At 35.7% G+C, this 23,429-nt stretch overlaps 1 protein-coding gene across 26 annotated transcripts in view; it reads right to left on the reverse strand.

Moving 5' to 3' along the window:
• The window catches only part of SLIT2 (slit guidance ligand 2), a 241,109-nt gene that overhangs the window by 205,354 nt on the left and 12,326 nt on the right, over positions 1-23,429 (reverse strand). For all 26 annotated transcript variants that reach the window (XM_085545653.1, XM_085545665.1, XM_015862756.3 and 23 more), the window contains exon 4: positions 17,101-17,172. In XM_085545653.1, coding sequence (XP_085401779.1) covers positions 17,101-17,172 — 72 coding nt within the window. The remainder of the gene's footprint in view (positions 1-17,100; positions 17,173-23,429) is intronic.

Raw genomic sequence — 23,429 nt, forward strand, 5'->3', positions numbered from 1 at the left:
AGAAAATAAAATGTTTAAGAGAAAGCATGTAATTTTCTCCAGAAAAGACAGAAATCATCTACCTGGGCTTGTGCAAAGTGTTTGAAACTATCCAGCACAACATCCTGGTTTGTAAATTGGAGAAATATGGATTTGATGGATAGGACCCTTTGCTGGTAAGAAATTGTCTGGGTGGTCCCACTCAGAGAGTTGTAGTCAACAGGTCAATATCCAAGTGGAGACCAGTGAAGAGTGGCATTTCCTGTTGATCCATGTTGGAACAGGTTGTATTTAACATCTTGGTAGGTGACATGGGCAGCAGTATCAAATGCGTGCTCAGCAAGTTTCTTCTCAAGAAACTGAGAAGACAGTTTTCACTGAACCCAAGAATCTGATAAATGTGATAACCAAAGAGGATGTTTAAACACAATGTCTCATGCCTGGAGACATTCAAGTTTAAGGAACATGGGGCTCTGAGCATCCTGATCTAGATGTTAGTGCCCCTGTTCACTGCAGGGAAGATGGACTAAATGACCTATAAAGATCCCTTCCAACTCAAACGATTCTATGGTATCCTCTGAGCTCTGAATAGGTATGCAAGAAGAAATAGTGACACCAGAAATTTTTGCTGACACTTTACCAATTAAATGACTCTCTATTTCATTCCACATAATTTTTTCTTTCATTGATCCATAACATCTAAAAAGTAGATCTGACTAGCATAAAGCTCCCAACTGACCAAGAAACTTAAGCTGGAACAATGTCAGATTATGGGTTTGATTGCAGTACACATTGTCAGAGCTCGTATTGATAAGGAAATATAAACTCATATTGAAAATTCCCTGTCCAATGACTCTTTGTTAAGAGATTGATGGGCTCATGTTTCCTGAAGAAACAAAAACCACTGCAAATCTAAACAGCTGGGGAATAAATAAATAAATAAATAAATAAATAAATAAATAAATAAATAATGAATAAAAATAAAATTTAAAAAAAAAAAAAAAGAGAGAGAGAGAGAGAGAGAAGTAAAAATAAAATAATAATAATTAAAAAAAAAAGTTCTGTCCAAAACCCAAAATACCTCCTCCCAAAACCAGGAGAACCATTAACATCCTTCACCAAATCTTAACTGAGTAACAGCCTGGGAAGTAATACCTATCATAATTTAGACATGCAATATGAATTCTTCATTTCTGGAATGTCTTACAGATATTTTGCGTCTAAACAACATTCTTGGGAATTGTAATCTGCATTACCAAGTGGTCACGTGCAACATAGTGCATTATGTATGTGTAATTTTCCACATTTCTTTATCTGGTTAAATGTTCAGGTTTTATCAACTGTTAGTATAGTCTACCACTACTTTCTTTCAGAGTCATTTAATTCACTCCACACTGAAAAAAAGTGTCAGAAGAGTAACCAACAGACTTGGGTAATGAGAACAAAAGGAGAACAAAGGAGAGTCGTAGAGTTCAGCTCACCCAGCTGGAGTGCTATATGCATATATTACTGGAGCACTGGTTAGTACTGGTAGAAGAGGAAAGAAAATCTGGAACAACCATGCGGATTTTGTATTTCAAAAGGTAAGCAGGTTGCCCCAGACACTTTAGAAATGATGACTAATACAAGGACATTGAGTTGATTGGTTTATCAGTCCAATTAATTTTAGGTCATAAAGACAGGGCTAGAGCTGGCAATAATGGAAATGCTAAAGCAGAGAAGATTAATTTTCTCATCACTATGAAAAACACAAAGCGTCTCTCATCGACAGACACATCTCTGTCTTTCAAGATTCACTTGCAATTTACAGTATTGTTTCCTACACTTTCATATGCTTGCCTTGGCACTAGATCTCATTAAGATGCTGGCAGTGCCATCTGCAGCTCCGACAGCATCTCTTCTGTCAACAGCTTGATCTGGATGAGTCATTCAGCTTGGGCTAGCAAGCAAGGAGAAAAGCCTCTTAAGCTCATGTAAATAAGTCACTCAGTAAGCAGCATTAAACACCTTGCAAGGATGAGTCAGCCAAGCGACAAGACTGGATAAACTGTCTTCAACAGTTTAAAACTGCCCTGAAATTCAAAATTTTAATTTCTGAAATTCTGAATTCTGACATGGCCCAGATTCCACTGCAGATTCCAGCATCGGAATTCTAAACAGAGGACAGACATCTCAGTCTATCTGAGGCAAAACAGCTCTCCTTAACCTTTGGCAGAGAAACCTAGAGAACCTTAAAGTGATATGCCAGCCACCAGGGCTGGTACTCACAGCAGGTATGAGCACCATATGGTAGACATCCACTACAGGAAACAATCCTCATTATCAGAGAAGCTAGGCAGAACATTAAGAAAGAGACGATGTATTGTGTTTATACAGGGATTGATCATATTTAAAAGAAGGAGAAGGGACTGAAAAAAATATGAAAGATCTTTGTACTTTGGCAATATGTTTCTCATTCTACAAATCTGATTTCTGATTTAGTTTTTTTTTTCAGGTCAGTCCGTACTGAAAGCTCCTTAAGGACACAAAACCATGCTTTGGAATTATTTAAAGATATTAATTAAAAATATATAAAAATTTTTAAAGGTGGAAATGTAGGTTAAATTTATAAAGCACAAGAGACATGGAAGGCTGGCAAGTAACAGACTCCACACCCACAAGGGGGAGTCTGCTCCTGAGGATAAACCTCAGCTCTTGCACTTTGTTAGTTTGTGGTATCCAACAGCTCACTGGTCTACAATAGAGCTGAGAAAATTTCCAGCTAGCTTTAGGCTTTAATCAGGGATGTTTGCATAAGAGGAGAGTCACAAGAGGGGAAGAACAGGAAGGAAGTTGGAAAAAATTAAGAAATTAGCATTCAGCTTTCACAAAGAATACATCTGTCTAAATACAGTGATTTTAAAATGAAGAATCAAGCCTGGGGAAACGGGAATGGAACACATACTCAAAAGATACATTTCCTTTTCCTATTTATCTTGGTTCCTTTAGTATGCCTCTTCACTTATAATCTGCTTGGAAGTGACTACGTGTTTGTTAGTGTTTCCACTTTGGAAATATTTATCTTCATAGCCATGGTAATACATTCACATAAAGGTATCAAAGCTGCCAAATTTCTTCATTACAATTTGGATCATGATTGTAGAGACTGGATTGTTGGCACTTGCATCTCACTGGACCTGTAACAGCAGACACTCATCATCATCAAGACATTATCACATTTTCCCTTTGTGGCTGTGTTTATTTTAGGAAATTACCATGTGTTCAAACACTACCTAGGCTTACTTCAGAGTACCAACCCTATATAAAATTTCAATGCATATTTCCTTCTTTTCCGTTCTTAGTTCATATTTTCTGGAGCATTTACAACAGATTCACATCTCCAACCTCATAGACAGAAACAAAATAGAAAGGATAAAACAAAGACCAAACAAAATTTCATTTATCATACATGCTTTAACCTCCTCCAAAAGCTCACCATGTTCCCTTTCAAACCTAGTTAATTCACACCACATTTTTTTTTTCTTTTTTTTTTTTTTTTTTTTTTAATCTCATAACTGGAAAGGTTTATGTGGTGTAATCCTCTTTAAACATTACACAATCTCAAAGGCACTGCTGATAAAACTACACCCAGCAGGATATTCTAATTAAGGCTAAAGCAAAATAAAGCATCAATTAAAATGTGATTTCTGGTTGTACACTATTTTCCTCTGGTAAGAAACTGAAAGAAAATAGAGAACATCTTTTCAATCTTCTGGACCACCCAACTTAAAACTGAGCATTGTTTCCAACTTTAATTTTTTTTATTTTTTAATGATTGGTCATAGTTATATGGGTGTTGAATTTATTTATTTATTAACCTAAACATGTTTGCAGAAAATACAGCCAAAGTTTTCCACATATTGGTTTGAAAAGGAGGAGATTCCTAACAGTTCCAGACAAATTCATTAACCATAGAATACCAAAATATAAGTACTTCAGTTACAGGCATGCAGTGATCATTTTATGTCTTTATATTCTTTTGACATACCAAAACTGATTATTTTTTTTTTAAGTATTTGCCAAATCCATGAGACCTGCATTACTACTGAGTAGAGCAAGATGTTAAAGCACTTTCTGTAACATTTTTATTTAGCAAAGTAATTGGAAAATCTTTCTGAGTTCAGAAGCCAAAATAAAACACAATGGACAATATGCAGTCATACAACCATAATTAAAAAATGCAAGTAAAATGAACAAAATAAAGAAGATTAAAAACAGCAGAATTTCTTACAAAACAATCCCACCCACAGCTAGATTATGCAAATAAATAAATAAAAGGCACTGAATACTGCTACAAGATCAAGCTTAAGTTCCATTTTCAACCAAGTAGAAAGTGAAAAACCAAACACAATCAACAACAACAAAAACCCAAACATGTTGTATTTGTAAGGAATCATGAATTAGAATGTAAGCATCCTTTACTACATTTTTACTCTGTGTGAAGATACTAAGTTTCAAATGCACATTTAGTTCATCAAATTACAATGTAAGATTTAATGAATACAAGGTACTACTTCTCTTAACTGCTTTCTTTTGTATAAACTCAAATAAAACTTTTTCAGGCAGGCATCACCAGTTTCATTATGTCTTTCCCTCAATTATTTCTAATACTGTGCATTTTCTGTTATTGTTTCTACATTAACATCTTAAAAGCCATAATGAAGGTTCCAGCAAGTACTATTGCCAATATTATTTGGATACCCACAAGTTATATACTAAGGCCTTGCTGTATGCCAGAAAGGCATAGCTACAAATACTCACCACTCTTGCAGCACATACACAAAACGTGTTAACATCACTTTACTTCAGAAGTAAGAAAACTTGATCTCTGCTAGAGGAACAGTAACAATCTAGTGATTTTATTTATATATTAAAATATTTCTACTTTTGGTTTTTTGTGTTTTTTTCTTTTTTAATTAAAACATAACAATTCTCGTCTACCTGAATTTATATTTATTTAAAAGAAAGCATTTGAGATAAAAAAAATTGATAATACAACATTTTTTCTCCCGTTGTTGAAAGGCTAGACTAGATCCCATTATTAAAAACTACCATGATGATCAGTAGCTCTTGTAAGACAAACATAACAGCAATCAGCAGATTTCTAACCTGCACTGATAAATACAACATTTAACAGAACCAAATGAAATGTTAGCTTCTGCATGTTTCATACTTCTCTTCCCATTACCAATTCAATCTCTTGGATCCATCCAGGCAGGAGAAGTACAGTACTTCCTCCCTCTTGAATCCATTTCACCATTCTTGTCAAATACATTGCAAAAAACATAACAGTGCAAGCTGTCACACTGGAGAATAGAATTACTCCATTATCCTTACTTTTCTTCTTTGTAGATAAATTCACTATGAAGACAGGTTGCAACAAAAAGAGTGGTAAAGAGATCTGCACTGAGTAAAATCCGTGGCAAATAAAGCTTTGATTTTCTACTACCACCATAACAATCCAACACGCATCCTTATTCCTAAATATTAAGTCTTATGAATTTGTAATTCCAGCAGACTGACAAGTTCCACTTCTTTAATAAGAAGTCATTTACTTTGGAAGAACTGCTAGAATTTTAACTAGATACTGAATGTATGCCAAATGATCTTTCTTAGGTCACCCATCTCAAAGACTTGCATCTTGCTGCAGAAATCTTTTCTTGATCAACCAACCTACTAATTCAATTACATTTCTCCTAGTTTTGCTCTTTGTTCTCCCTCTGTATATGCACACACACAATACTACTATTCTGCCTCTATTCAACTCTTACATAACTAAGCTAACAGCACATATTCATTGTAAAGACTCCTCCATAACTCAAATCCACTTCAGTTTGATTTCATTTGGCTGAGGAAAGAAAACCAACAACAAAACAATAGCTTTTGCAACTGATTAGAAGAGAGAAACTCAGTGTAGCCAATATTCTAGTGAAATATTTTTAGTGTCACAGCAAACAGAGAAGAAATAAAAAGCTTTTAAGGTGAACATTCCACAACAATATTAGCCAGAAGAAAACAACTCAACTTCTCACTGGTTTTGCAAAACTATAATGTGTAGTTAAAAAATATCTTACATTCCATTTCCTTCCATATCTGCGATACATATGCACGAAATTGAACAAACGTATTGCTTCATACTGCAATGAACATTTAAGTACATTATTATCACTAAGTGTCATAAAATAGCTTTCTCCCCAGTGATCACAATCTTGATTTTTCCCTTAAGTACTTTGCATTACCCACATTCACCAGCCATACCAACAGGATAAATAATTTTGGCACACTTAATTTATTTCAGATTTAAATCCCTTATTATTGTCCCCACCTTTTCAATTTCTTGAAATCATCCCTCATAAGAAATATTACTAGTATGCTGTTTGCACAGTCCAGATCAGTCAATCAAATGAAGATTAAAAACAATAGACTATATAAATATTTCAGGCCAGTACTATATCTTTAACAAAGATATAGAGAAATTCTGACTTCTACACTTATGACATGAATACTACACCAGCAAACAAGAAACAATCACTCCTTGATTAACAGATAGGGTCTTTATTTTGTAAAAGTTCTGTTTTCAAAAAATCTCTCCGTTCTAATGAGCATCTTTTACTGGTTTTATTTTGTCCTTCTCTCTGGCAGAGGCATAAGTGATGAGCAGAGTACTAGCATTACAAGGTATAACACAGTAGAACTTTTATAAAATTTGAGAAATAGAAATCTAAGGGTTTCCTCTACTGAATTTACAAACATTACTACAATTAATGAGGGAAGCTAGTCTCTTGCCTTTTACAAAGAATGCAAAATTCATAAAAAGCAGAATATGATAGAACTAATTAAACATGGACTGGATTTGATCCTAATGGTAGAGCACTGAGGACTAAACAGAAATTTTCTCTAATTTCAGAAATATCACTGTTTTCCCAAAGCCTCTGCACATGTTTTTTGGGATGTTTCATTTGCTTTTGGTTTTGTTTTGTTTTTAATTCACATAGTTTACACTCTCTCTAATTCTGCTAAGTCTTTCAGATTTTTTCCATCACTTTAAGACACACATTTACACCCTTCTTTCCATTTAGCTTTTCATATCTTTACACTCAGGGAAGCAACTACTACAAATACCCTTTCATTACATTAGCTGTTATCCTATCTTTGCAACCCTTCCCTGTGAGCCTTATCAAACTTACAAGATGTAACCTTTTCAGTTTTGGGGTCAGTCAGATACTTAAATCTCTTACAGCTATACACCATTCCTAATAAATAAATAAATAAATAAAATCCACAGAAGGAAAAGAAGAAACAAAACAAAAAGAGAGACGAGATGTTTCCTATCTGCATTGTACTAAAACACTAATAAAAGCATTGAACCGTGTTCACCAGACTTCCCCTCGTGCACGCTATGAAGTGCTGCCTTACAAAGTGCACATAGCCCTTCTGTACAGCACTGTGAATTAGACATTCTCAGCAAAACAGAACAAAAATGTCACTGAACTGTCTGAACAGAAGGGGAAACAAAAAGAAAGAGGTAAGGATTTTGTCTCTTGTATGCGTTACCCTAAGAAGCCTTCAGAGCATGGTACTGTAAATACACTTGAGCCAGGAAGGGTCTGCACCTGGGCCTGGCTGTAGTGATGAAAAGGGCTCAGCAAGTCTCAGCTTTATTCCCTGTGAGGTGGGCCTGAACAGCCACTAGCAGAGCCCCTCAAGTACCTGTAGGAGAGAATAAACCCCGCTCTGTATTCAAGAGCAAACTTTCCCAAATAACACCACCAGCCGAGGCCCCAAGACGCTTACCACAAAACTGAGACAACAGGCTCAGCTCTTCCTTGCTACACCCCTCCCTTCAGCTCTCCTATTTGAGGCTAAATATTGTGCTTTGTTTATTTGCGCTTCTCCTTACCTTAAGGAGGGTCCCTGTAATTGCTGCTTAGAGAGTTGATGTGGCCTACCCACAGGATTCTTTGCATCCCACAACAGTGCACTGTGGCTTCAGCTGAAGTTCAGCCTGTATCTTACTGCACACGTACTTATTCAACAGTTCAAATAATCTAAAATTCTCTACCAGAACTGCACTGTGAAGAGAAGGTAATATAAGCGTGGTGCATAGCAAGCCTCCCTTTTACCCCAAGTACTCCTCCATCTGATATCCCAACTCAGAGGGACAAACAGAAATTTTGACTAAAAACACCGAAAAATGTAGTCAATGAACATCATTACCCTGCTTTAACTAAAAACAGTCAAGAACTTACAAGAAAAACAAATGCAAATACTTCGGACAAACCCAGAACTGAATATTAGGTTTCAATTTAATAAATATATTGGAGGAAGTTTGGAAAATGTTGAAATCTCACTGGCAAATAGAACTTGTGCTGCAGCTGTAACATCTCATCAAGTGTTGCATGTTTTATGTCATTTGTGCAGAGAAAAGAGACATTTTACTGTATCAGCAAATTCCTAAGTTTTTTCCAACTCAATAATTGACACTTGTAAAGGATATGATCATCAGTAAAAATGAAAAGTATACCAAGAAATTGTCGTCAATAATTGAATTAAGCTGTGCTGTGTTTTCATTATTAATCTATTGACATGCTTTAAAGTCGGGGTTTTCCTCCTTAAGCAGAGACAGATTAAAAAATACACTTCTAACAAAGAACTCCAAAAACATCTCAATGTGGCTGTAATTTTGTAATTTCAGTTTTTACTACAGTGCTCATAAAAATTTATCAGTTGTAGAGCAGCTGCTCTTTAACCAAGATCATTTCATTTAGCTTTAGCTCTGGGATGAAAATTGTATTCAAACAGGATTTTCAGGGCAACATTATTGCAAAGAACATTTGTAGATCAGCATTACAACAAAAAGCATTATTAAGGACCAAAAGCAAATTAAAGCAATTGAACATATGAAAATACACCTCCAGTACCTCAAGTGGGTATGCATTTTTGTAGTAATGTTGCTTCCCTTGCCAATTCTGACTTCTTTTGAAGAATTCAGACAGTAGCTGCTGCAACCAATGCATGATATAATGTCTGTTTCAAACACTTTTTTTCTTAAAAAAAGCTCACATATTCTTATTGAGCATACAGGAAAGCCTTGTACAACAATGATCTTTAACTTTTTTTTTTTTTTTTAAACTTATTATAATTATATATAATGTATCAACAAGAATTTAAAGTATTTATTTTGACTGAAAAACACAAATACTCTATGTTCTTTATAAGTATGTACAATTCAGGAAATGCTTCAAAAGCATTCAAACAAGATATGTTGTTTTTTTTTCCTAAGCGAGTAACTTTAGAGAAGCTTTAAAACAAATTCAATGCATTTAAATGCTATATAAATCAACATTCAGGATGAAGGGTCAACAGGGGTTAAACTGTCTGTCCTTCTTGACTACATTCATAAATGTCTTTTCTGCCTTTACTTATAGAAGCAACTGCTCTGTATCTTGGATATTAAAACCTCCAAGGAAACCAACAATAAAAGCTGCTAAGAATTTCACAAGTTCTTTTTTTTTTTTTTCCTTTTCCTCCTTAGGTGTTAATTAAATGATCATTTAACACTGAAATGTAAACACAACATTTTCATCTACTGACAGCCTAGCCTATTATAAATCCAGGGTAATAAACGTCCTGGTGTTAATACTCTGAACCAAGTTCCCACAACACACTAAGATGCCTTGTCATGTCTAAGGTTAAGCATCTAGACACAAAACAAAGATTGTGCCTACTCGACTTCCAGTTCAATTTTCCCATCGCCCAGTGACCTAGGTAACACTTTGAGCAATAAAGAATAAATTTAATTTCTCCAGCATTTTGTGAGGATTAGGAACAATTGTTGGCCTGCAATGACTTTTTATCCTTGGATTCTTTCTCTTCCAGAGCATTCCTCCAGTTCTAAAGGAAAATTCTGATGGTTTTAGACATAGAACAAACAGAACTTTAAATTAGGCTTTTTTCAATCAATTGGAACTGTTGGAGGGGAAGCAATCAACCTTTCTTTGGATTTTTCTCAGCTATTCAGTTACTTCAGGCTTTAATCTTCCATTTGCAGAAGAAACTCACCATCACAGGGACAAGTCTCTATACTTTCACATTTTCCTTTGGCCTGATGTATTCCTTTCTCCATTATTATTATTATTATTTTAATCACGAAGACACAGCTCACTTAAATGCCTGCTCTGTGCAAGTGGAGACTTACAGTTGTCCTCTTTATACATAACAATTCACACCATGTTTCTGCACCACGTAATAACATCATTTCCCCTGACATGCCTTTTTACTTTTATTACTTCCGTCACTGATACTCAGTTTCCTACTTAACTCCTGCCTAAAAGGTTTCCTATGTCACAATTTGCCAAACCTGTCAAGGTTAACCCTCCAGGAATATCTCAGAGACTAACCCTAATACGGATACAGGTGATCCCAAACTTGCTACTTGCATTTTCACACTAAAAAAAACCAAACAAAAACAAACAAAAAAAAACCAAAAAAAAACAAAAAAACCCACAACCTCAAAAAAGCTATTATTCACTTCTCCAATTTAATCATTTAATCACTCTTACATCAACAAAAATATGGAGGATACTTATTTATTCTTAGAGTCAAGGAGGTCAATATGACCTGGACATAACTTCTGAAGTAGATTTCTTAATCATTTTTAATACTGTCACATTATTTTAAAAGTGCCATTGCCTGAATAAGCTTTTTTTTTTTTAGTGTAATCAGCATTTAAATATCAACAGTTAACAGCAGAAGAGATTTTGAATACCACAGATTATTTATGTTGGTTCAGAAGAATCACAGTAAGCAATAATTCTGTTTGTTTGATGTTTAACATGATTTCCACATTAAGGTTAAAAGAAATAATAAACAGTTTTGGGATATTAACTATAATGAACCAACAGGTAGAAGCACAAAGAAATACACAGTGCAAACACTAAACTATAGCTTCAATACTGAATATTACGTAAAGACTAATGATCTGCTTAGCTGCAGTTAGCATACAGTTCCAAAATTTCAATGCAATATGCCATTTTATCTCACTGCATAGAAAAACTGACATTAAGGAAAAAAAAAAACAAAAAAAAACAAAAAAACCCATCCTTTTATAAGTAAAGAAAGACAAACTGAACTGCAATTTAAACATACCATCCATTATGTCAAAATTAAAAACAAATAATGATATTGAGAGACCCAGCTCATAAGATTTTTTTTTCCCTTTTTTTTTTTTCATCATATTACATCAAGCAGCGATGTTTAATTCTGTGCATTTGGCACACTATTTTTTTTTACCCCTATGTAGTAGTGCTATAAAAATACAAAAGATAGCATAGCTCGTGGAAAGCACACAGATTAAAAGACTCTAAAGTACCAAAGGGCAGGAAGACTGACATTTGAACTCTAATAACGGTTCAACATAGTGGTAATGCACTTTACCCATTGTTTCTCCCGTTCCCCAGTCCTCACCATGATTAAATTTCAAAAGTTCATTCTAGTTCCACCAACACTTCCACTCAACTAAAGCTAAGGCTGAATGTTTGCTGTTGCTAGGATGTAACTACCGCAAATTACACAAGAAATGCATATATGTGTTTCTGTGCTAGACAAATAAACCACCTGATGCACTGAACAAGTTTTTTCAGTGCTTCCAATATTCCTATAGAGTCATCTTGTCATCTTTGACCATACGTAAAAATGGCTTATGTCTGAAGCAAAGCAGTGGTGGTATTTGTTTTGCTCACTGCATTGCAAAGAGCAATCAGATTTTCCATTTTGAAATGTTACAGCAGAGAATGAGAACCAAAGGTAGAGGATGAGGATGAGAGGAAAGATGCAAATGCAAGTGAAGCTGCACAAAATTATCTAGCTCCTGATTTACTTTTCTCTCTAGATTAAAAAATGAGCAGGTGACAGAGAAGCAAAAACAAACAACAACAAACCAACCACATCACAAACAAACAAACAAAACCAGTCTTCATAAAATCTTTCAGAAATTCATCTCCTAGATATTCCACACCAGAAATGAATGCCAGAGAAGAGGTACAACAAACCCAGCATGACAGGTAACCCACTCTTGGTTACTGAGCTCCTTTGTACAGGTAACAAACCTCAACATTGGCAATTTAACCACGAAGCAATTCTTGTATTCTTAAGTAGTTCTGTTTTTAGCCATAGACTGCAATAAAAGCAAAAATAAATCTCACAGAACTGACACTGGACTTGCAGCACAGGGTACCAAACTCACTCTGAAAACATTCTAGACTGGAAGAGCACAGCTTTAAATTAGTGACAGTTCATTCCATTAGCAAATTTCGAAATGATGTGCCCACATTGCAAGAAATAGTAATTAGTCTTGCGTGTTAAAGATTTCATTTTAATTACTAGCTTATGATATCACAAAGTCAAAACTGAACACTCATTTTATACATTTACTATATGCAGTAATTCTTTATTAAATGAAAAAAAGCTTTGAAAGATTACATGGATACTGCTAGAACACTTCATAACAAACTATAAAAACTGAAATCAATGGCAGAAAACAAACACTACCGGGACAGATCCAAAAACAATTTCAACTAATAATTAAAGAAGAAAAAAAAAAAAAAAAAGTATCCCGTCCCAATAAATCTTTTGTTAGACAACCAGCACACTTCCGTAACAAGCCAAAGCACAGTAATATCACAGCACAAACCAGAAGGAAAGCTCCCCCGTTAATCTGATCCAACAGCATCTCCTCTACCAACCTGACTGCTGAAGAAGAGAGACTCACCAATAGTGCTGACAGGAATGGGGAAATACCCCATGCTCCTCCTTGGACTTTTAACACCCAGAGTCACCTGTCTGCAGTTGCAGGAAGATTTCAGCAGCGCGATAACAAGCATTTTCTAATGAGTGATTTCTTCACTATTTAAGCCATTAAAATTGAAGATAAATACCTACCTACAACTGTAGCCTCTATTGTTATGCTTACCATTAAAAGGGATGGGATATGACAAATAAATTAAGCCCCAAATACAGCTACCCTAAAAACAAATTCAGCATCTTAAAATACTTAGAAACTATAGCATCTCATACACACAACACCACCACTTATTTCCTTTATTTTCCATTCATATCTCTGATTGCTTTTTACCTTCACCATAAGAAAAATAAAAAATGAAAAGGTATGACAGGAAATGATGCAAATCACAGGTTCCCCTGCAGCAGCTGGAATAACAGCAGAACTTTCCTTCTCCCTCCGACAGGAGTGCGCGGGGCAGCGGGCGGATGAGTGATGATGGCAGCCCGGCCGGACAACGGTAACCCTGGCAACTGTAACCTGCAATTCCTGCCCAGCCATTGTGGGATTTATTGTGGCAGGGGCCAGAGAGGCCAAGAGTAAAATGAAGCAGAGACTATGGTGTCTGACACATCTAGTACCACACACTTTAATCATAGCTGGCAGAAATTAATTCAGGAGGAATTTTTGCAAGGGCCCCCCATGCAGCGTGGTTTGTTGTTGTTGCTGCTGTTCTGGCCTATGATTATTTTTGAAAGTTTTTATTTTTTTCCCTTTTTTATGTTTATGTTTTTTTCCTTTAATTCTTAACTATTTGATTTCTGTTTTGCATTTAAGTCATCTCAAAGCCAAGCACTTGTTTTTCTGTCAGAGGAGAAATCTCTCATTCACAACATTTTTCTTTTCAAGTACATCATACTGTCTTTCCTTTCTAACATGCAAAATCAGGCCGTGTCAACAAGAAAGACTGCTTCTTTCAAAGCTAGTGTTGCCCAATTCATACAAAAAATACTGGTCAGTAAAGGAACTTGCACCTCCTTCCAAGTTCCAGAAATGAAAACTAAAAGGGACAGGCTTTGTGTGTAGAATCCAATACCCTTTACATGTCGCTGATTTAGAAAGGTATCTTTTAAAACCAAATTCTCCAAAAGCTTTGGGCTGGTCCTCAGTATCCTGCAGCAAATGGCAATCAATGAGCTGTGCTCTAACCAGCCAAAGAAAGCAGTCAAAATCCATTTGCCTCAGCTAAGCCCTCTCCAGCTCCCCGCATTAAAGCACCCTCATGGATGCTGGGTGAGTCACTGCGAGCAGGCACACGGGTCACTGGAAACAACACATCCTGTGCTTGCGGGAAAAGTACTTGTTGCAGCAGGACTTGTATTACCCCGTGGGATTTACAACAGCACCTAAATTTTAACATTATTGCGTCAAAACAGAGGTACATGTATGTTTTTCTTTGAAAGAGATCTTGCAAGGTAAGATTAATATACCCTTCAGCACTAGTCAGACTATTTTTAGCATACTACTTCCTATTGAAATGTATGTGTCAAAACACCTCTGCAGATAACTCTTAATGGGAGAATCAGTTTCTGCTTTGACTAAATTATCCATTTTAACTGGTTCCAAGAGATTTCTCAGAAGGCTGATAAATCTGAAAGAAAATAACCTTAAAAATAATTCATCTAATTACCTTTGAAAATAAGAGTCTCTAGGCATGGGAAATAATGCACTGTCTCTTTTAAACTCTCAACCTATCGCTTTCCTTTACTTACACTTCCCATCTGTCAACAAGTGCTTGTAATTTTATTACACTGTCCTGTAGTTTATGCAGAGTTGGTATTATTTTACAGAGTTCTGTTAATGGACTGGATAAATGGTAATGCTATTTAAACTAGTCTCTTGCTCCAGCAAACACAGCTGCAACTGTACTACTATTTCTAGGCAAACATCTTGACCTGAACATGCAGTGCTCTCTCAACCCGTCCAAAGAGAAATTGGAGCAGACAGCAAAGGGAAAGCATAGCCGGCCGCTGGCGGCAACCAACTGTGTCTAATCATAATTCATATACAGTGTACCCTCTTTCTTTTATATTGCATTTAGGCTACACAACAAGCATATGTGCTTCTTCACCTGGCATCTCATTTACAGCCAAGGGTCAAATGGTAATTATTATTCACAGAAGCTCAATAGTATGTTGAAAACATGCAGTGCACACAATGTTTGATTAGCTGTTAAATGCCAAAAATAAATACTAAACCCAAAGACTATTATACATTTTATTGATCATGTTTAGAGAACTTTAATTCTCCTTCAAGATATATTCATTTGGATATAAATATACACATAAGCACTTAAAGCAACAGATGCAAAAATAAATAAATAAATAAATAAACCGAATGAATTTATACTCATCAGAGTGGACAAACTATACATAATCTGAAAGTTGACCAAATAAATATTGAACTGTCAATCCTTTCGTTGGTTAGACGTTTTTAAATTACAGATTCAGTTTAAGCAACCATAGATTTTTAGTATCATTCTTATTTTCTTTTAACCATGAATACATTATACCCAGACATTCACTTTCATGGTCTGATCAACAATAACCCTTAGGCAGAAGAAATTTAATACTCTGAAGACAGTGATCTCTTACTTTCCACCATTACACTATGAGCAGTTGTATGCTTTGTCAAAAGATATTACAGATTTAAGACTAGCTTTTATCAAATATACAATTCTGAGTGAAATATATTGAAGTATGATTTTGCCCAAAGCATGTATTTTTTTTCCCTGCAAATTATGGCTCATTTCTATTTTATACAAATTTAGGTAACAACCTTTATGCTATAGGTGGAATTATAAAATGATCATAAATCCCTTTCATTTTCCTTCCTGATGGTAGTAATATCTCCATGATTGCTGATGGAAATTATAGAAGAAACTGAACTGTTAATATATAAAACCATGTATGAATATATTATAATACAATAGCAGAGAAAAGAATATTTTTGTTTGTCAGAACAAAAGCCTTCAGGAGCTTTCTGGTCTAGTAGTTTAACAACTCATTGCATCCACAGGAAAGTTTGAGAAACAAAACACTCATCCAAAGCAAAGAAAAGAAACAAAAATACACAGAAGTAAATGTTTATAACAACAATAGCATAATTTTCAGTTTACCATTTCAAATTACCAGAACAGGGGGAAAAAGAACTATTATTTTGCGATATTAGAACAAAACAAACTCCTCAAAAATAAAAGCTTCATTATAACATTTGTTCTCAGGAACATTTTTATATACTGAAGTGAAAACAAATCAGAAGAACTCTGCCTTCCTCCACCTACACATATTTTTTTCCAAGCACACAAAGGATAAAACTAAAAATCAATTATTTCAATGGCAGAAGTCTCACCTGAACCCTAAATAAAACTGTCAAATGCATATATTTAACTAAAATAGGTCTAAACTTCTACCATCTTTTCAAAGTCTATTTAAGCACATGTTTTATCCCATTCATACATCATAACATGAAGTTGCTTTGTAATGTATTTTGTTACAAAAAGTGATTGTATGGATAACTGCAGAAATCACTATCTGAACTTAACTCCACATTTATACTGCAGTGTAAATAAGTAGGTTCTTAAAACAGAGCCAATGGGTCAAATTTTTGAAAAAAACTGCCATTAGTAAAAGGTTATCAAACCAAAGAAAATAGTCAAACCAAAAAAATATACATATATATATATCCAATTTGCTATCAGTTGTATTTATTCCAAAATATTTCATAGCTTTTTCTATCCTCGGTTTATGATGTGATCTTTGTTTTCTTTCTGAGGGACACAGGAGAGCTCTCCACAGGCTACCATTTGTCAATGCTGACTTTTCTGGTAAAGTGTGAAGAGCCACAAATCCGGAACAAAGACAAAGTACTGTAACAGTGCTATATTGTTGGGCCATAATCTCCAGTCATACAGCTATTTTAACAGAGGAAGCAAGCAAACAAACAAAAGAACACCCACGCCCCCAGACCAAACAGGAGAAAAAAAGCCAGAGTACTCCTTCAACAAGAGTTCTTAACGGAAACAGGAAAGGATGAAACAGTATTTAGTCTCATAAAAGTAGCAGTTTCTAACCTAGGTTCTAAAATAAAAAAATCTTACTAAGTAGTCAATGTACTAAGAAGATCAGTGTTCCTAAATGTATTTTGGCAAATTCGAGGCAAAAGACAAAAACCCAACGCAAGACAGAATAACAAAACAACACCATGTTTTCAAGAATAACAGTTACTGGATCATGCCTACTTACAGCCTGTATAACTTCGGCGTCCCCAGAAAGAGCAGTTCAGAAAGCAACTGGAGGTTATTTCTGTTTAGGCGCCTTTTGAAAGAAAAAGAAAAGGTTGTGTTAAATTACAACTGAAGTGCTTCAACAATACAGCGCATACACTTTGAGCAGATCACTGTGCTGTAACAAGCTGATCTTTAAGGCTATGTAATGCTGGTCCATTAGCGGAGACATGGTCCAGCAGTAAATTTACCATGGACTAATTACATTTTCTGGTTTCCCCAACAGACTGTATTACCTATTTCATTTTATGAAAGATTATTTTGAATTTCTGGAGTGTGAATCAGCCATTAAGTCAGGATTCTATCCCGCATAACCAACCAGAAAACTAAAAATACAAAGCCAGCAGAGTAACTTCAATCTTTCTCCAACTCCGTGCTCCTCTTGGTATAATGAAGTGAACACACACATTTTCGGACCATGAAATACTGTTCAAAGGAACATGTATCAAATGCATGCACTTAGTTAAGTAATGAGAGAATATTTCTAAAGACCCTTATAACCTACTTCAAAAACAACAAAAGCAACAAAGCTGTTACAGAAACACTGATCAAATGAAAGCCAGAAGATCATAAAGTCCCGTCTTAAATTCAGCATTACAATTCTGATCATGTTTTTAGTTTTGGCCACAGCTATAAAACACACAAAAGCTAAATTTAAAAAAAAAATAAAATCAAAATTAAAAAAAAAATAAAAATCAGTTGTACGTAAGATACATACAATACTAAAAAAAAAAATAAAAAAAAAAATCACAGCTGGGGTTTGAAAATACCCATTAGCTTATGAGATTTCTGATGGAATATGCTGACCAGAATCAAACCTGTTTAGCTTGAGGTAACAAGTCTCAAGTCCCCTGCAATATAACCATAAGCAACAGAACAACCCCCTCACAAAGACAAATGTGTTCCATTTCCATGATTATTTAATTATTTATTTAACATATAGCGCAGATTATTCTTTTTAAGTGACAGCCCTAGAGTAGCACACAGTCAGATCATTCAACAATTCAAACTGCAAACAGATTTTTATTTTTAAGGAATGCAACACACATGCCACCTGCCATTCAAGCAAAGCAGCATATTGACAAAAGTGCTTCCTCCTCTAAGAAGCTCATCAGAAGTCCTACTTTGCAATGCACAGTGCTTCTCAGTACGCTGCTTCTTAGGCATTCCTGGCTACCAGACTGCACAGTATGGAGTGATATTTATTTTATCCCTACAGTAGTTGCATTACTTAAATCAATATCTATTTACCAAGGCATTCCACAAGGTGTTAAATAAATAAATAAATAAAATTAAATTAAAAAAAAAAAAAAATGCAACAACAGTGTTACAAAGATACACTCAGCATCTCTTTCAAAGTGTACTTCATAGGTCAAATACTTGTGTTAGTATGTAACTTTCCATATTTAGATCACCAGTTTCTATTAGCACCTACAGTTCACACTGTCCACACTACTGTATATACATACTGTCAACAAAGGATGCATGTGCTGCTGTACAGACATAAAAAATAAATGCTGGTAATAAGTCAAATGCATGAATTAATCAAGCACTCATAGAAGTACATTCATTACTCAACACCAACTGAGCTTGGCACTTAGAACCTACACTTTCACTTTGCCTTTCAAAAAATTAAAACATTTAATTCTTTGAGTACTAAGTGAATCGAGGAGTTTTGAGTCAAATGAGCTACTGACCATTCATTAATTCAGTATTTTCTAGTTTCTACTTTTAATTATTTCATCTGTTATTTCTCCTTTTAGAGCAGGGCTTTCTCTACCAAAAATCTGTCCATCTCTAATTGCCTGAGCCAAATTGTGAACTATCACTAACTTTTTTTGTAGGCAACAAAGGAAGGTATTCCTTTTACAGTACTAAGTACTTTTTCAAGAAAGAGGCTTCAGTTACACTTATTTTTATATATGTGTTTATATACATTTGTATATAAAGTATCATATATAAAAAATGTTTGCAGTAGGGTGAATTTGTCTTAAATTTCTTAAAGAAAATTGATGAACTGATCATTACTGAAATGATTTTTTTCAAGGCTGCAATAGATACTTCTGTTAAAAAAATAATAACAAGTGAATGAAAAGGACATGGCGTCAATCTGGAATGCATCCACCATTATCCTGAACACAACAGCTTTCAGGCATACAGCCAGCTCTGAAGAGTTTGCAGTCTTTGATACAGAGCCACACACACAGTCCAGAAAACACATTCCTCCTTTAAAACACTTCATGGCTCTGATACAGGCATTGCCACCTTTTCACATGGCCTCACCTTTGCCTCAAGCTGTATTTTGTCTCAAAGAGCAACACCTGTCCTCAACATGCAGACACAGCCTGAGACAGACATGTCCCCAGTAGCTGAAACCTGAGGTTACCACAGATACAGGAAGGCAAAGAAAAAAACTACAGCTACTGCAGAGTAAAAACATGCAGAAAAAGAACACTTTTTCTTTCTGTATGTCAGCACAGACCGCTCTGCAGGTTGTGTGTGAACAGCATTTCCCCTGGGACAACTTGAGAAGAGAAATTTCAGTTGAATCAACTGAGCTGCTCTCCCAGAACTGACATGAAGTTCAAGGTACAGCATTGAAGAAACAGTTATGAAACGTTCCATACGTCCCCCTTTCAATTTCCTAACTGAGCTAGAAAAATCAACATTTCTCCAGGAAAGGAAGAGAGCTCAGTAGAGATGAAGTGTTAGTGGCGCAAGCAACAGAAAATGCACTGGAGAATCTCTTCTAATATTGCAGTACCTTGAGCTACAGAGCTGCTGGTAGTGGCCAGAAATAAGTGGGTGAGGGTATGACATCACATAATTCATTCAACACAACAAAACTGAGCCCCACTTGAAATAAATACAACTTTTGCTTGCATTACTGAACCCAGCATTTAGATTGGGCAAACTGACAGACTGGTTGAAGTAAATTCTTCAGATCTTCATGACAAATTCAAGCAAAGTTCACATAATACCTAAATTACAAAAAAATGCTTTAAGTACTTCAGTTTGAAGTCTCCAGAGCTCAGTCTGGAGTCTAAACATAGAATGTGCTAAAAAAGCAACTTTAAAGTGAAATGATGGAAGGACATGAATATACTCAAAAATATTACAGCTTTCAGAAGAATCAGGTTAAGAATACAAAAGGTGACTCTGGCAGATGGGCAGGCAGTCTTTACAGGAAATTTGATACCAATAGACAGATAAAGTGTAGATCCAGAAAAAAGCAGGTTACACAGTGAAACAGTGAAGGCAAGGAAAAAAAAAAAAAGGGATTAAGAGATTAATGCACATGTGTGATTATTGCCACTGCTCCTATGGAAAATCTTTTCATTTCTTAAGAGTTCTAGAGAACAGGATATCTTTGTAGAATCATAGAATCGCTCAGGTTAGAAGATCATTGAGTCCAACCATAACCTAACCATACTACCCTAATTCTAAGAACCCTCTACTAAATCATGTCCATGAGAAACTGAAACATATCTGACTTTTTACTCACCCTTTGTGAAGAGTCAGAGGATATGAACTGAATGACACAGCTAGAGGCAGAAAAAGTTGTAGACAGAGTATCTCAAGATCCCAGTCATAGACATCTCAACCCAATGACACCTCACATGCCACCTATCCATTTGATACCACTCTCAGGTTTTCTTGCCACAGTAACTGTGATCCACTATCAGTCATGCAGAGAGAAGGAGGAAGGAAGGAAGATTTTTTTTTTAAAAAAGCTCAAAATTATACTACTTGCACTGTAATGTTCTGCAATTACTATAATTCACAAGCAGGTCTGTATCTGTTTTCCAGACTACTAAGTACCCTCCCTGTAACTTGCTTCCAATCCCTCAGTAATCAACTGCATACAGACAAAGACGCCCTATGTAGTCTAACTTTACACTGCTCCATCCTTGTTCTGAGGGAACCTTCACAGTATGGGATGTAAGGAGGTCTCCTCCTCCTGCTCAAAGCAAGGTTGGTTTTGAGACTTGGCCAGTTGATCAGGGCTTCAAGGACAAACAGCATAGCCTCACTGGGAACTGATTTGTTCCAGCACTTGAATTCTCATATCCACTCCTATTCCCTCCTTTCAATTTATGCTTGTTGTCTCAACACAGAGATGAGCATGATTCCAGCTTCTTGATAACTTTTTTGACGGGTACTGGGAGGCTGCTACTTTGTCCCCTACAAATTGTCTCCTTCAGGTTAAATAAGCCCAGCTAAAATACTTCCAGCTGTTTTTTGTTCAAGTAAATGCAATTCTAGCCATAGGCCCCCAAGAAAGCAGAAGCCCTCAAGATAACTTGGAACTGCTCTTAGCTTAGATCAGTTCTCAAGTAAATTATAAATCAACTGTACGCTAATTAGAAACAGTCAGTCCCATTGGATGCAGAGAAGCTGAGAGCCTTCTGAAACTCTAGATACAATGCACAAATACATTTTATTCTACACCCATTGCTTCAGGAATGATACACGGCTTCCAACTCACACAAAGTTAATGAGAGCAGAAGCCATTATTCTTCATTCCCCCTCTGAAGTTAGCTGAGAAGTAAATACACTTTTCTGCACAGTACTGTATAGCTTAGAAACTCTATTCTTCAACAAAGGATCACATCCAAACCTACTTCTGATTGATAGCAATGTTAGAAGACATTACTACCAAACCGTTTAGAATTAGAACATAATTTCTTTTGCAAAATATTCATAACATTTATGAACAAGCAAACAAAAATCATTAATGGTAAATTTCATATCAAAGGACACACATAAAAATAAAAACAAAACTTCTGGTGTTCATGCAACAGTACTTTCTACTCACAACAACTGAGCCCACCAGGCTTCTCAAATGGTTCCAGCAAGTTACAGAGATACACATCTGCTGGGGTCTAATACCAATACAAACACTGTTATCTCAGGAAACACAACATCAAATGTCAAAACAATGAAAGCATCTTAAAATGGGAAGTTACTGGGACAAGCTTATACTGACTTAACCATCAAGTCTAGAGACCAAACCCCAAGCATAACAAGTTCAGAAAACCAGACATGGTGTGAATGATTCTGTTCCCTCACAAGATAACTTACACAGAGCTTAACTCAGGCTTAAGTCAGCACAGAAGGCAAGTCTTCCTTCTCTTTTCCAAAAAAGCAGTGTTAGGTCTGCCAGAGGCAGAGAGCATCTGTGCATTAGTGTCCATAGCCACTGTCTGCTGAATTTCAACACATTTGACAGCTGTTGTCTATGAATGTGATGCGTGCAAACATCATCAAAAGACCAGAAAGCCCAAGAAGTAAGATCTAAGCAAGAGTGCCAGCTCTTTCACTACAGATTCTCTTCAGAAGGTATTCTAATCTTAAGTCAAGCTATTCATGATCTTTTTAACCTAGTGATGTAAATTTTGATATTCTGGCCACATGAATAAAAATTGGAATCTGAAAAGTACAGGGTATTTGCATGCCTAAGTCTGAGTTTGTCCCAGGTCAAGAACAACTTAATCAGGGATCCATTTTCCAGGTGAAATAATAACTAGACTAAGAAGACAGCTAAATTTCAATTTGGCATCAAATGTAAGTTAAGCACTTTCTGTGAGAATAGTTAAGTACTGGAATATGTTTCCCAGTAACACTGCAGATTATATACATCATTGGGAACATATGAAACCCCAAATAGAAACAGCCATCAGCCACCAGCTCTGGTTGATAGTGCTTTAATTGATGACACTGACTAGAAAATCAGCAGTGCTTCCTTGGAATCTCCTGTTCTGTGACAATGCTATTTTGAGAAATGATGATTTTCCATTCTGTTTAACTTGCACATTAACATAAAACTTCAAGTACAATTAAGTGATGCAGAGAACTCTAAGGGAAAGAAAGAGTAAGGGCATCAGTCAAAGATCTCTACCATATTAAAGATTGGCTCGCTCTTTTTGACAGAAAAACCAACTTCCTATTAAGTCAACTGCTGTGAGGTCACAAGAGAGTCCCAGTCTGAGAAAGAACTTGGTAATGCCTGCAGCCTTCCTGTTCTGCACCCAGACCTGTCCTCACTATCATCATTCTGAGAGATGGAAGTAGAAATGACAATGCAGCAAGAATATCAACACAGGGCTCCTTGGCTATAAAACCAGGGAGGATTCGAGGTAACAAACCTTTAAAACTTCAAATTCTGACAACTTTCACTTGCCAATGCTTTGAAGACTCATAGTTTAGACAAGAATGGTTCTTTGTTCCAGAAGTTTTATTTACTCTTGATGTAGAAAAAATATAACCTTGATAACAAGTAGGGCA

This window comes from Coturnix japonica, chromosome 4 (assembly GCF_054131305.1).
Source record: "Coturnix japonica strain WE chromosome 4, WE-NBRP24, whole genome shotgun sequence".
Classification (NCBI taxonomy): domain Eukaryota; kingdom Metazoa; phylum Chordata; class Aves; order Galliformes; family Phasianidae; genus Coturnix; species Coturnix japonica.